Source organism: Calypte anna, chromosome 24, assembly GCF_003957555.1.
Source record: "Calypte anna isolate BGI_N300 chromosome 24, bCalAnn1_v1.p, whole genome shotgun sequence".
In the NCBI taxonomy this organism is placed as follows: domain Eukaryota; kingdom Metazoa; phylum Chordata; class Aves; order Apodiformes; family Trochilidae; genus Calypte; species Calypte anna.
The window spans coordinates 1,554,659-1,569,345 of NC_044269.1; the positions used below are offsets into that span (position 1 = coordinate 1,554,659).

The 14,687-nt window shown below is 50.7% G+C and overlaps 1 protein-coding gene across 1 annotated transcript; it reads right to left on the bottom strand.

Annotated features, from left to right (window-relative positions):
- Positions 1 to 583: 583 nt before the first annotated feature.
- On the bottom strand, positions 584 to 12,821 carry FEZ1 (fasciculation and elongation protein zeta 1). Its single transcript, XM_030464747.1, has 10 exons — positions 12,711 to 12,821; positions 10,345 to 10,647; positions 8,166 to 8,262; positions 6,896 to 6,991; positions 5,813 to 6,002; positions 3,284 to 3,555; positions 2,817 to 2,897; positions 2,424 to 2,499; positions 1,916 to 1,981; positions 584 to 779 (listed from the first exon to the last, which is right to left on the bottom strand). Exons 2-10 carry the CDS (start codon positions 10,617 to 10,619, stop codon positions 763 to 765), a joined length of 1,170 nt encoding a protein of 389 aa, XP_030320607.1. The 5' UTR covers positions 10,620 to 10,647; positions 12,711 to 12,821; the 3' UTR covers positions 584 to 762.
- Between the last annotated feature and the right edge of the window lie 1,866 nt (positions 12,822 to 14,687).

Here is a 14,687-nt window from a genome sequence, read left to right on the forward strand (position 1 = left end):
CCAAAAGGTGCCTCCCAAAAAAACGATTGATCTTCTCAAAACCATGATGCTCCCCAAAATGGTTCTCCAAAAGGAACAATTCTTCCCCCAAATGAGCCAGACTCACCAAAAATGAGTGATATTGCCCCAAAATGATGCTCTCCCAAGCAAGCTGCCCCCCCAAAATGAGTGATTCTCCCCAGGATATAATCCCCCGCATTCCCTCATGAGCCATCACTAATTAACGGGTTGAAGGGGGAAAAAAAAATCAGTGATTTTTACACAATTTGTAGCAGAAAATGGAGCTGATAAAAGAGTGAAAAATTGGCAAAATTGTCTCAAAAACGGAATTTAAGGCTAAATTTTTGCCTTTTGGGTGGCGGGGGCTGCCTGCAGTGCTGCAGTTGGCTCCCAGACCCCAGGAGCTCATTACCCATCAATTTGCATATTGTTCTAAAATGCTGAATATTCATGAGCACCGCAGCCAAAGGCTTTGTTGGGTATATATATTTAAAAAAAAAAATTAAAAATGCATTTTTCTCTCTAAAAGTTGCAAAAAGCAGCATGGGGACACAGGGAGGAAGATGTCAGAGGCTGGTTGCTTAATTAATGAAACAAATTATTTATTTCCTTGCTGTGCAAACGGGGGAGGAGAGGAGAGGAAATGGGGGAAAAAGGAGTGCTGGGGGAGTGGGGTGGGGGAGGATGGAGCCACGGGTGACCCATTTTCCTTGGGTTTGGCCCTGTTTTTGTGGGGAGGAGATGGCGAGGTGCAGAGCTGCGTCAGGTTGGGCAGAGGACTGCAAAAAGAGAAGGCATGGGTGGGCATGGCGGTGTAGACACACTTGGGGGGACGACACGAGGGTGCACAGGGATGCATGAGTCTGCATGATGATGCACGAGCATGCAGGACGCATGGGGATGCAGAAGGCTGCTTGATGACATCTGAGTGTGCAGAAGTGGTGCAAAAGGGTGGGTGAGTGTGCATGGAGATGCACAAGCATGTAGAAATATGCAGGATACACGAGTGTACAAGGAGGTGCATGAGGAGATACGATGATGCACAAGTACATCCAGAGATGCATCAAGGTGCAGAGCAAGTGTGCACAGAGGGTGCGTGATGATGCACAGGGATGCACTGGGGTGCATGCATGAGTGTGCCTGGGGGTGCATGAGTACACAGGGATGGATGAGGATGCACAATGGGGCAAGAGCATGCCTGGGGATGATACACAAGTGTGCACAGGGGTGCACGAGGGTGCACGATGATGCCCACACAGGGATGCATAAGGTTGAACAACGATGTATGAGGGTGTGTGGGGATACACAAGGGTGTATGGGGATGCACGGGGCTGCAGAAGGCTGCACAAGGACACATCATGATGACAGAGGGTGCACAATGATGCATCAGCTTGCACCAGGATGATGCAGCAGAGTGTACAAGAGCTGTGGTGGGAGCTGTATGAGGCTGCAGGCAGGAACAGACACGGAGCTGCAGGAGGGATGGACAGGTGGAGTGCATGACGCTGCCTGAGGGGATGCATGGGAGTTCAAGAGGCTGCAGCTGGGCCACATAACTGTGCAAGGGAGGATGCCCAAAGGTCTGGGAAGGTGTGTGAGATGCAAGAGGCCTGTGCAAGGGATGCAGGCAGGATGTACAGAAGATGCATAAAGGATGCAAGGAAGGTGCAGGAGGGATCCATGGGAATGCAGGAAGGGTGCACAAGACACTGCACAGGAGCTGGACTTGGGAGTCATAGTGCCTGCATGAAGGATGCACCAGAGTTGCATGTAAGATGCATGAGGGATGCAAGAGAAATACACAAGAATGCAGAAGGGCTGCATGAAGGATGGGCGGGGATACACAAGAATGCAGAAGGGCCCCAGGGAGTATGCAGAGAGGTGTGCATGGAGGACACAGGAGGTGAGCTGATACCTTTGAGGATATAATCAGTGAGCAGTGTGGGTACCTTCTCATTCCCCTCCTTCATGGCAAACAGGACTGTGAGGGAGAACAAGGCCATCAGGCCAGCCCTGTTCCCCTCCCCCAAATGTCCCTCTCACCCCCCAAAACCAGTTGCCCACAATGCATCAGGCATGAGACCACCTTCAGGGCAGAACTGCCAAACTGGAGCTGAGCAGAAAGGGGGAGGGGGGCTTGCTATGAACCCGTGGTGCAAAAAGCATCTTTCCTCCCCTCCCAAAATGAGCTTCGTTGCAATAATGTACCCGGGTCAACTGCACCTCAAAATGTTGCAATGCTGCAAGTTTGTTTTGCTATGCAAATTGGTTACATTGCAACCAAATGCTGCAACAATACCAGGCTGCAAATGTTGCACTGCATAAGAAAACATTGTGCTGCCATCCCCCAAACCCACCACGATGCAAAACAGCTGATGCCACCCCAAAAAAACCAACCCTGGAGCCTTCTCCCCAACACTCACTGTTGGTGAGCATCTGCAGGTCCTCGACAGAGGGTGGCGACCCTTTCTTCTCATAGGGGATCACTGTGTTCAGGTACTGCAAAAAAACCACAAGCAAAACAACCCCAATCCCAACAAACTCACCCCAAAAGCCACCCCTGTGGCATCAAACAGCTGCTTTATGGTGTTTTCTTTTTAGCTGCAAATTGTCCCAAATTGGCACAGAATTTGTTTTTCCCACCCTAGCATTTAATTTGCAGGAGCAAAACCCACCCCAAAATCCCCCCCTGCTCAGGGAAAGGATTTTGGGGTGAAAAAATGGTGATTTTTGCACAGCAGGTTGCAGGGGACAGAAAGGAGATGATAAGGAAGGGATGTGGGGCAATTTGTGCGAGAAAAAGAAACAACTGGCACCTGCTTCTCGGTGGTGGTGGGGCCGAAGGTCTGGCGCAGGCTGGAGTGCAGGATGCTGGAGATGCCCTCCATGCTGAACCGCTGGGGACACGACAGGTCATGCTGTCACCTCCTGGGGACACTAACTCAACAGCACCCCTGGCACAAATGTGTCCCCCCCTACCTCCCCGAGTCCCACCATGTTCCCCCCTCCTTCTGTCCCCATGTCCCCAGCTGCCCAAACCCATGTCGCCTACTCCCCCGTCCCCATGCCGCGTCCCCTCTCTTGTCCCCGTGTCTTAAGTACCTCTGCCCTGTCCCGTCACATCCCCACATCCCTGTTCCTTGTCCCCCCATCCCCACGTCCCCATCCCACCTTCCTCAGCCCTGTCCCCTCACTCCACCGTAACTCATCCCCCTGTCCCATGTCCCTTTGCCTCGCGTCCCCCTCTCCCTTGTCCCCCATCCCTCCTCCGCCATGTCCCCACCTTGCGTGGCAGATGTCCCCCACGCTCGGGCCGCCCCGCCTGTGTGCCGGAGCCGCGGTCGCGGCGTCGGCGTCGGGCAGCCTCGCGCTGCTCCCGCTGCTCGCCCTGCACAGCCAGCAGCGCGCCGATGAACGCCGTCTTCACCTCCTTCTCGAAGGCCAACTCGTCCCGTCGTGCCAGCTGGGCCACCAGCTCTGCCGACAGCGCCCGGCTGGCCGCCTCCGCACGCCCCGCTGCCACCGCCAGCTCCCGCGGGGACAGGAGGGACAGCCCTGTGCCCGCCGGGCACGGGGACAGGCAGCATCAGTTAGTGCCACGCGCTGCCCAGAGCTGCTGGTGCAACATCTGGTGCTCAGAGTGTGAGGCTCTGTGCAATGCGTGTGACACCGGTGCAAAAATGAAATGCACGATGCAATGGTTGCAATGCCTGGTGCACAAAGTGCAACGCGTGCAATGCCCAGTGCAAAAATGCAATGCACGATGCAATACACGGTGTGCAACACCTAGCACACACAAAAAAATGCAAGGCACACTGTAATGCATGCAGTGCCTGTTGCAATTAAAAATGCAACGCATGCAACAACCAGTGTAAAGAGGCCGTGCACAGTGCAATGCACGCAATGCCTGGCACATAAAAAAAATGGAATGTGTGCAACATCCAGTACAAAAATGCAACCCACTGTGCAAAACACGATGCCCAGTGCACAAAGTGCAATGCATAGAGCAACGCATGCAACACCTGTTGCACAAATTGCAATGCACAACACAATGCATGCAACACCCGGTGCAAAAAGATGCATTGGATTGTGATAAGCATGCAATGCCTGGTGCACAAAGCACCATACATGGTGCAACATCTGGTACAAGAAGTGCAATAAATGGCACAAAAACTCAGATGCACAGTGCACAAAATGCAATGCACAGTGCACAAAGTACAGCGCATGCTGCAACACATGCAATACATCCAGGACATTAAGGACAACGCCCAGGTGCAATATCCATTAGAAAAAGTGGGATGCCCATCACAGTATATGCAATGTCCTGTGCAATTAGTGAAATGCCCAGTGCACAAAGTTTAACACACAGTGCAAAAAGCTCAAGGCATAGCGCAATTAGTCAGATGCTCAGGCCAGTTACTGCAATGCCCGGTGCAATCAGTGAAATGCCCAGTACAACATGTGAAACGTCAAGTGCAAAACATTCAGTGCCCAGTGCAATAAATAAAATGCCTGGTGCAGGAAATTAAATGCATGTAGCAATTAGTGCAACACACCGTACAGTGAGTGAAATGCCCAAGCAACAAGTGTAATGCCAAGTGCAATGAATTAAATGCCTGATGCAATTAGTGCAGTGCACAGTGCAAACACTGCTGTGTGTAATGCAATTAGGGAAAGGTACCCTAAAGTTTGCAAAAAAGCTTCCTGCACCTGAAGGTGCAAATATTCAGATGCAGGAACTGCAGATAGCTGCCTGGTGCAAGTGCTGCAATGTTTGGGGCAGTGAGTGCAATGCATGGTGCAACTAGGGAAAAGCAATGCAAGTGGCATGCTCAATGCATTAGTGCATCATCCGATGCAATTAGTGACAGGCCTGGTGCAAGTGAGTGGGTATCATGGTTACGCAATTAATGACCTGCACGGTGCAATTAGTACAACCACGTTGCAAAACCCCCTCCTGTGATTAAAGGGATGCCCCATAAATAACCACATTGTGCAATTACTGAACAGCCGGGAGATATTACAGAAGGCCTGAAGCAATTAGTGACATGCACAGTGCAATGAATGAAATGCAGTGTGAAGTTAAGGGAATGAGCTTTGAATCATAAGCAAAACACCCCCGGGGGTTGATTTTAAACAGGCAGTGTGCAATCAGTAACAATCTGGAGTGCATTTAGGAGGGCATGCTGTAGGGTGGGCTGGGCAGCATGCACAATGCAATCAGTGAAAAGCACCAGCATTTTCCCCAGGGATTTCGGAAAACGCCTCCTGCAATCAGGAAAACCCCTGGTGCACAGTGTATTTATTTGCAATCAGCGCGTTCCAGGGAGTTAAACCCTCAGCACAGTGCTGTCAGGAGCATGCACCCTGCGTGGTGCTATCAAGAAGCTGCATTTCCTGACATGCAAGCAGTAAAACGCTATCACCAGGCATATTTTTTTTTTCCCCCAGAAAAAGGCAAGGCTAGCAAAAGCTCAGAGTGCACGGAAGGAGGACAATGCAGGAAGCCCTCAGTGCAAGGCACACAATGGTGTCAAGCTCTTTGCAAAATACACTTAATAAGCTTTGCAAAATAAACCAAATTGCACTTAGCAAACTGCTAAATTCAGCAAAAATGTGTTAGCGCACCGAAGTGTTATTTGCAAGCCCCCCTCAGGTGCAAGCAATACCCAAAGCAGTATCCTTCCAGGGGTGCTCACTTTTTGCCAAGAGCCCTCTCTCCTGGTTAGCCCTAACCCTGGAGAACCTCAGTTGTCCAAACTGATTGGAACTGGTCCCCAAAAGTGAGGAGCACGGGCCAGGTGGGCCGTACCTTCGTGGGAGCAGTTGTTGTTGAAGGTTGGGCAGAAAGCCTGCAGCTCCCGCAGGAGGAAGGGCTCTGAGCCCCCATTGTCACCCTCAGCATCAGCCTCTGTCTCCTCCTCCTCCTCTTCCTGAGGCGGGTCAGGGTCAGCCTCCGTGTCAGGTGAACTCTGCATCAGCTCCTCCAGCTCCTCAATCACCTGTGGGGGAGCTGGGGTTCCACCTGCATCCTGTAGTGGCACCCTGCACCTGCATCCCACATCCTGTGTGCATCCTGCACCCTCCACCTGCACAACTGCACTTCACATGCTGCACATGCATCAGCACCCTTCACTCCACACCTTCATCCTACTCTGCTTGCATCTCACATCCTGCACCGCCACCCTGAAACCTGCTGTCTGCATCCAGCACCCTCCACCTGCACCTACATCAGCACCCCTCACCTGCAACCTGCACAGCACCCTGCATACTGACCCGACTTTGCACTGCCCCCTTACATCCTGTACCTATATCCCAGAACCTGCACCTGCATCAGCAGCCTGCACCTGCTTCCATCTGCACCCTCCTGCTGTATGCATTCTGCAGTACACATCCAGCACCTGCACTTCACATCTGACACCTGCATCCTGCACCCCACGCACTGCACTTGCATCAGCACCCTAAACCTGCATCCCACACCTTCATCCTGATATCTGCACTCTGCACCTGCATCCTGACCCATCTGCATCCTGTACCCTCCACCAGCACACCTGTGCCTATATCAGCACCCTGAACCTACACCCCACAGCCTTGCACCTGCATCAGCACCCTACACCTGCATCATGCTCCCTGTCTGCACCTTGGATCCTGCCTTCACCCACTGTCCCTTACTCCCTCCATCTGCATCCCAACCTCCCACCTGCCCATCCATCCTCCCCTTCTCATCTCCACCCAACTTCCCTAGGCACCCACACCCTGTCCCCTCACACTCCCTCCACCAGCAAAAGTGACACCTCTGCCCTTGGGTTTGTGCTTCCAACTGGTGGTCACTGGGCTGGGGTGGACCGAGGCCACTTGGGGGGCTCTTGGGGGACACCTGGGTGGCCCCAAGTACCTGTTCTGCTGTCAGCAGTGGCTCCTCATTGATGCCCGAGTCCTGCTCACTCCTCTCAGTGAGCTCCTCCTCCTCTTCCTCCTCCTTCTTGCAGAGCTGCAGGAGACACAGGCTGGGTGGCCTTGGTGGCACCACAGGTCTGGCCACTGCCCAGGCATGGCCACAGGACAGGGAGAGCCACCAGGGAACCACAGCTCAGGACACACTGCACAGCAGTGGTGTTGCATGAAGACACACAGGTGGGTATGTTGGGCAGGGAGACATTGGATAGGGAGATGTTGAATGGAGATGTCAGGTGAAGAGACATTGGATAGAGATACTGGATATGATGTATGAGATGAGGGCACTGAATGGAGATGTTGGAGATGCTGGATAGAAATGCTGCAGACATTTGGTGAAAACATGGGATGGAAATAGGTTGGACAGGTACTGAGATCAATGGAGATGGTGGATGGGGAAATGTTGGACAGGGATGCTGGATGAGATTTTGCACAGGGACACTGGAGACATTGAAGAGAAAGATGGATAGGGAAGCACTGGGAGGTGTTGCAAGGAGATAAGATAGAGCTGCTGGACAGATACCCAGGACTGGGAAGCTGGCCAAGGAGATGTCCAGGTGTACTGGGTGGAGATGTTGGATGGAGAGATGTTTGAATTAATATACTGGATGGTGCCACTGGATAGGAAGGTGCTGGAGATGCCGGATGGAGATGAAGGGGGTGCTGTACAGGGAGAGGATGGTAACAATGATGAATGGGAAAGAGGCCAGATGAAGACACTGAATGGGGAGGTGACAGCTGGAGATGCTGGATAGGGAGACATCCTCTTTTTCCCCCACCTTTCAGTTCATTTCACCTTTTTAGCAGAAAATAACCCAAGAAACTGGCTTCCCTCCCTTCAGCACCAGTGGAACACCCAAATGGGTTCAGTTCTGCGGATTTTGGAGATTTCTGGAGCACCTCCAACCCCAGCAAATCACAGCAGGAACTGACTACAACAAAGAAAACATCATTTTCTACCCAAAAAAACCCCAATCACCTCAACCATGGCTCAGGAGCAGATTGGCAAAGATCAGCTTGCCAAACCAAATGTTCCATCTTGCCCGTTTAAATGTAATTTCACCCTAAAATGTCAGCCCACACCCCCCCAATGCCATTTTTGAGTAGTTTGATGGTCACTGAGCCTCGGGGCTGGCTGACAGCTGCCAAACATCACCAGGGGGTCATGCAGGGACAGGGGGTGGGGAGCCAAGGAGGGGCCACAGCTGTACCTGGAGGTCGGTGCTGTCGGGGGCCTCAGCCCCAGGGAGCAGCCAGGGCTGGGGGGAGCCCCGGGGGGAAAAGCCATCAGTGAGAGCATCCCAGACCCTGCAGGGAGGTGGGTGGTGAGTGGTGATCCCAAAATGTTGCCTCCCAGAAAGCTGTCCCAAAGGGACCAAACCACCTCAAAACATCCCAAAATGTAGCCTTGAAATGCCTTCAAATAAACCCCAACCACCACTGAGATGCCCAGAACATCTCAGGGGGAGAAGGGGAGAAAGAAGGGGGGAGAGAGAGAAGGGGAGGGAGAGAGAAGGGGAGGGAGAGAGAAGGGGAGGGAGAGAGAAGGGGGAAATTAGGAAAAAGGGTAAAAGAGGGAAAAAGGGGAAATAAGGAAAAAACAGAAAATAAAAGAAAAAAGGAGAAATAAAGGGGAAAATGGGGAAAAAAGGGAAGAAGTGGAGGGAAAAGAAAGGAAGAAAAAAATGGGAGAAATGAAAAAAAAGCTGAAAAGCAGTGAGAGGGAAAAACGTGAAAAATGGGGGAAAAGGTAAAAAAGTCAAAAATCGGGAAAAAGTCACAAAAAGAGATTAGAAAACATCTCCCCAGTGCAATGCAACCCCCACAACATGGTCCCACATCCCAATTCACCCTAAATCACCCCAAAACCACCTGCCCCCATCCTCCAGCTCCTAACCTGCTCATTTCTGGGTATTTACCTCATCGCCCTCCTCCCAATTCCTTCCAAAAACACTCATTTCCCAAATTCAAAAACAAAAAAACCTCATGTCAAAAACCCCATACCCTTATATTCTAATTTTTAACAAAATGTGTCAAATTAGGAAAAGATTTATTTTCCCCCTAAATTGTGGTGTTTTTTTCCACTCTTAAAGTGCCAGGCTCAGGCTAGTAGCAGATTTTTGGGTTAAAAAATGGCCAGAATTGGTTAATAACTAGGGAAATGCAGCGTCTTTGAAGCCCATCCCCTGCTCTGCACACAGGGTTCATTCAAGGAGAAAAAGAATCCCTGTTTTTCTGCCCAAACTGACCCCAAAAAAAGCCACAATAAGCAGCACAAAGCGGCGACAGCGCGGCACTCCCGGCCACTGGCCAAAAGACTTTTTTTTTTTTCTCTGAAAAACCATCAGTTCTGCAAAGCAATTCGACTTCTGGATTTTGGTTAAAAAACCCAAAACAAATAAACAAAAAAACCCCTGAAAATTAAATAGATTTGGGGGCTTTTGGGTTGAAAACAGCCATTTTAGCATGGTGAAAATGGAGTAGTGGGAATGGCAGCCTAGGAGATAATCCCAATTAAAACAAAAAAGTCAGTTGGAAAAGTTCAATGTACAAACTTCACTGAAAAAAAACCCCACAAAAATTGTGCCAAAAGATGGTTTTTCTTGGCTAAAAAGAAAAAAGGGTTTTTAATGAAAATTTCATGCAAAAGCTACTATATTATGGCCAGACAGGGGAGATTTTGCCCCAAACTGGCTGCCCCGTCTTAGTGCAGATTTCACACACTGTAAGTAGGAGGCTCAGCTCTACTCACATGTTACTCCATATTTACATTCAACCCATTACAGTCTTTCCTCACACAGACTGAGGCTGTTGTGACCCCCAATTACGTGCTAGGGGGCACCCTGCTGTGCACCCTTATAGGATACTACGTAGCTACTTCAAGTATGCTCTATGGCCAGTCCAAAGATGCCACTCAGCTACTCCAAGCTACTGTAGGAGACTTATTTTCCATCTGGCAGAAATCCTGCAAGAATGCAAGGAGGTGCAATAGGCCCCAGAGGGGCATTACTAGGCTACTACACTGCTACTCTGATGTGCTACCACAACTACCTGCAATGAGGTAGGTGGGTGTGCATGCCTGGGGAGGGGTTGTATCTCATGCAAGAAACCATGCAGGCCTATGGGTGGCCTACTCATAGGATACTACAGCACTATTTTTGACAAAGTGTGTGACTATGATACAATGCAGGGGGCTAGTCAGGGAAGTCTCTCAAGGCTGCAAGGAGACACACAGGCTATGAGGTGGCTTACTCAGAGGTTGCCATTATTGCAACCCCAATGCTGTGTGTTGCACGACCAGGCTCTGATGCAGGGAGCACAGAGGGGGTAGTGGACTGTGCAGGGGTGAGAGGAGGCCCATGCCCCCCAGGAGTAGGGGTCCTTACTCACTCCTCATCCTGGAGGCGCTCCTCCTCTTCCTGCACCTGAAGATGCCCCCTCACGGGGGCCAGGCTCTCAGTGGCAGCATCATAGTTGCGGAAGCAGACGGTGAGCTTCTCGTCGAACTCCTGCACCAGGTCCTCCATCGACTTGAAGCTCATAATCTCGGCTGAGAAGCTCTCCAGCTCGACCAGTGCCAGGTCCACGCTGCGCTGCGGGGTTCCCCCATCATCCCCAGGTCCCTCCTCAAACTCCTCCTCCAGGCTCACCAGAGGTGCCTCCATCCTCCTCAATGCCAATGTGCTGCCCTAGCTGTGGAGAGGAGGCTGCCCATGAGGCATTGGGCTACTTACAGGCTACAACACCAGGGCTCCCTCTTCCCTCTGTGAGCACTGTGCTGGCTGAAACTAGCACCCATGGCTATTATGCAACCAGTAGTAGCCTAGCAGTATCCCAACAGCATCTTAGTATTGCTATACAAATATGCTGCTTTCCCAACACTATAATAGTAGTACTTAACTAGCAGCAACAAAGTGTTGGTAGTGGACCAAAATTATCTTAGTGCTACCCTCATAGTATATAACAAGTGTCTCAACACTACCTTTTTTAATGAATTAGTAGTATCTTTATACTATATCACTATTATCTTAGTAGTGGTTTGAAAGTACCACACAGGTACCAATAATTTGCTGACAGTATCCCAAAAGTTTGAGTGTTGCCCTCAAGTATCCCTGAAGTATCTTACCACTGTCTACTCTAGTGATCTTGCAGTATCTCAGAAGTAGCCTACTGATTTTCTACAAGAACCCTACTAAAAAATTTGTACTGTCCTTTGTACTGGCACCTTAGCAGCATTATAATAATAGTCTGAGAGTATCACAGCAGTGATCTGATACTATCTCTGTAGTATGTTAGTAATGGCCCTGTGATATCTTAGCAGTACCTCAAAACTGTTATGAAAGCATCTCAGTGGTATTGTTAGAGTATCCAACCAGTATAATCTTAGTATAATCCTGGTAGTACCTTTGTGCTATGCTGAGAGCATCCTAGTAGCAGCCATTGAAAAGCTCAGCATTGTTGTAGTAGCAGAGGTAGGATACCACAACATTAAATCAGGAACAACCCTGTAGTGTACTACTTATATTCTAACAGTGCCCTGGCAGTATCACAGTAGGGTGTCCTAATAATGATCCTGATAAGATCCTAATAATGGCACATGGCTAGTATCTCAGTAGTGTCCTGACAGTATCTACGAAGTGTAGCGTAACGTCCAGGTATTATCCTAGTGTGTTGTTACTATGCTGAAAGGAACCAAAATGTATCTGCTGCTGTAGTATCCTGGGAGCACCACAATGGTGTGGCAGCACTGCTCCAGTGGTAATTTCAGTATAGCATCAACCCTAGAACAACATTTGGAATATCCTAGTAATATCGTGGTAGTACTCTGACAGTATCTTAGGAACATTCTTGCAGTATCTCAGTAGCATCCATATAGTATCCTGACAGTATCTTAGTGCTACCCTGAGTGTGTCTTAGTGCTGCCAGTAAACTGACAGCACCACCAAAAACTTCTAAGAGCCACTCAGTGGTATCCCAGTGGTATCCTGAGAGCATCTCAGCTGTCTTGATAACATCCCCCCACTCTCTCACCAGGTTCATGTGTCTTCCGCTAGTATCTTTGTAGTAGCCTCCCAGGAAGCAAGTAGTTACCTCGTAGTAAGGCAGCAGCAGCAGCCCAGTAAAGGTGCCACTACCTCAACCTGCTCCCTCTGGGGAGTTCACACACAACGGGGTGCATCCGTGCAAGGAGTAGGTGCAGATGGGGGTGCATGCCCGCAGGGTGCACGTCAGTGTGCGTGGGTGCGTGCCCGGGCACAGAGCACGCACCTGTTCACACGCAGATGCATGCACCGCGGAGCTGTGCACCCTCAGCACTGCTATGCATGTGTGCTCACCCTCTGCCCCCCCCAGCTGCACCCAGCAACCGTGCTACGTGCAGCTCGGTGCATCCCCGCACCCCCACCCCCCTAGCAGCGCGTGCGCATCCCACAACGCACCACCCGCGCACAGATGCTGATGCGCTGCCGAGCACCCCCCCTAACCCCTCCTCCTCAGAACACGAGCACCTTCCTCCCCCCCCCCAAAGCACCGATGCACCCGAACTCCAACACTCCCCAAAAATCCACATCCCCCCCCCGCAATGCACCCCAGCAACGGCAACACCCCCCGCGTATCCCCGAAAAAATACCCATCTACCCAATGCCGGCGTCACACACCCACGCGCTGCAGCCACGAGCCCCCACCCACACCGTGCACCCTCCTTCGCGTACACCCTCCGCAGCACCCCGAACCCCACCCCCCCTCCCCGCACCCACCTGCGACCCCGCATACTCCGCGCTGCTCCACGGAGAGAGGAGATGGGGAGCACCACGCACGCGCAGGGGAAGAGGGTTGACGTCACCGGGAGGGAGGGTGCAGCTGTGGTCAGAGGGGTTCTGGCGTCATCCTTCGCTGCCACCTCCGTCCTCCTCCAGGGGGTGCTCTCCAACCTTTTTCCATCCCCATTGTTACTCCCTCACCCTCTCCGGTGTAGATCTTGAAATACAAACTTTTTTTTTTTTTTTAGTAAGACAAAGATTAACAAAGATGAACAGCTCAAAACATTATTATTATTATTATTATATATATTAATATATTTGTTTATATTATATTTATATATTTATGAATATTTATTTCTTACAAAAATTTTTTCCTATGGAAAAAACAACCAAATCCACCTAATACCAGGTTTAGCATCAGTATCTCTTACAACAAGGCTTAAGTTTTTTCTTCTGATACTGAGGTTATTTTTTTTCCCTTGAAATTATATTAAAGCTAAGTTTACCTGATAATTACAAGGTTAAAATCAGTTTCCTGCATAATACCATATTTAGAATCAGATTCCCCGATTTCACAGCTATAACCTCCCCAACCACGAGGAGTGGGAACACTTACATGCAGGATGGGGGTCTCTATTACCTGCAGGGGGAACTGCTATTACCTGATTGAGGTTTGTGGTAAAACACAAACCTGTAGGCCGACTGTTGGTGGTGCTGTGGGTAGGGTTCCATGTGAGGGTTAGGGCCGGCCAAAGTTTTCAGTGGTCACTCTTTGCATTTGTTTGCAAGTCTCGATCGTTTGGAGTTTTGGGAGGCCTATTGAGCAACAGTGGGGAGTGGCCACCGAGGGCTGGTAGCTTCAAGGTTTTTGGTCCCCCCCCCTTGTCTCCCAACTCCCCCTTCTCCACCATAGAGCAGCCCCCCTGCACCCACACGCCCTCCAGTTGTTATCTTCCCTACTACCGCTCCCAGGTTAGGGACATCCCAGACAGGGCAAACTGGGATTGTGTGTGTTTGCCCTTTCCCTGTGGGTCCTCCCTGAGTTTCCCTCCCCTGAAATTAGAGCACCCAGTCCCCTCGTCCCCCCTTCCCAAACTTCAGCAGCAGCACCCTCAGCCATTGCTCCCCCAGTTATTTCACAAGGAACCGAGCAAGGATGGAAACCTCAACAGGATGGGGACCGCCCACCCAAAGGGATGTGGACCTCTCAAAGGAATGGGAACCCCCCAAAGAGATGAGAACCCCAAAAGGGATGGGAATCCCTAAAAGGGATGGAAAACCCTAAAAGGGATGGGAACCCCCCAGAGACAGCCCCCCCTAGAAAACCTAAGGGAAAGGCCCCCCCAGGCCCTCTACCCTGCTCGGGTGAACACACCATCTCCTGGCTCTGCACTTCCATCACCATGTTGACCGTGCGCTCATCATTGAAGATACTCCGGATGCGCAGGAAGTCCCCATAAGCGAACAGCGGGGTCCCGGCACTACGAGGACCGCTGGAGGGGGTTGAGAGAAGGGGGGGCAGGGGGGATTGGTCACTAAAAGCCTTTGGGTGGCCGATTCCCGAGCCGGGGCTCTGCGACGATCCTCCTCGTCCAGCACCTCCAGCTGGAGCCGCAGCGAGTGCAGCACAGAGGAGGAAAAGGCGAAAGTTTCCTGAGCCATGGGCAACCCCAAGAAGACAGAAGTTCAGGTTTTAGGGCATGGGGAGGGAGCAAGGAGCTGCCTCCTGCACCTTTTGATTGAATAAATTAAGAGAACCACAGAGTAATATTAACACCAATTGCTTTATAGTTTGAAGGTGTAAGAGCATGATATCTCTCTTCCAGCTAGTACTTCAAGCAACACAATGATGGAACCATTTAGATTGACCCTGCAAAGTAGAAAACTAGAAAATATTAGAGCTCTTCAAAAAAAGGTGCAGTGAAAAAGGAATATGGGAGTATCATTCCTGTCAACCTGTTTCTGCTGTGGGAG

Coding starts and splice junctions, on each gene's coding strand:
- FEZ1 (XM_030464747.1), bottom strand. CDS start 10,619: ATGGAGGCACCTCTGGTGAGCCTGGAGGAGGAGTTTGAGGAGGGACCT. Junction 3,556..5,812: donor CAACAACTGCTCCCACGAAG/GTACGGCCCACC, acceptor CGGCGGGCACAG/GGCTGTCCCTCCTGTCCCCG. Junction 1,982..2,423: donor CCTGCAGATGCTCACCAACA/GTGAGTGTTGGG, acceptor TCTCCCTCACAG/TCCTGTTTGCCATGAAGGAG.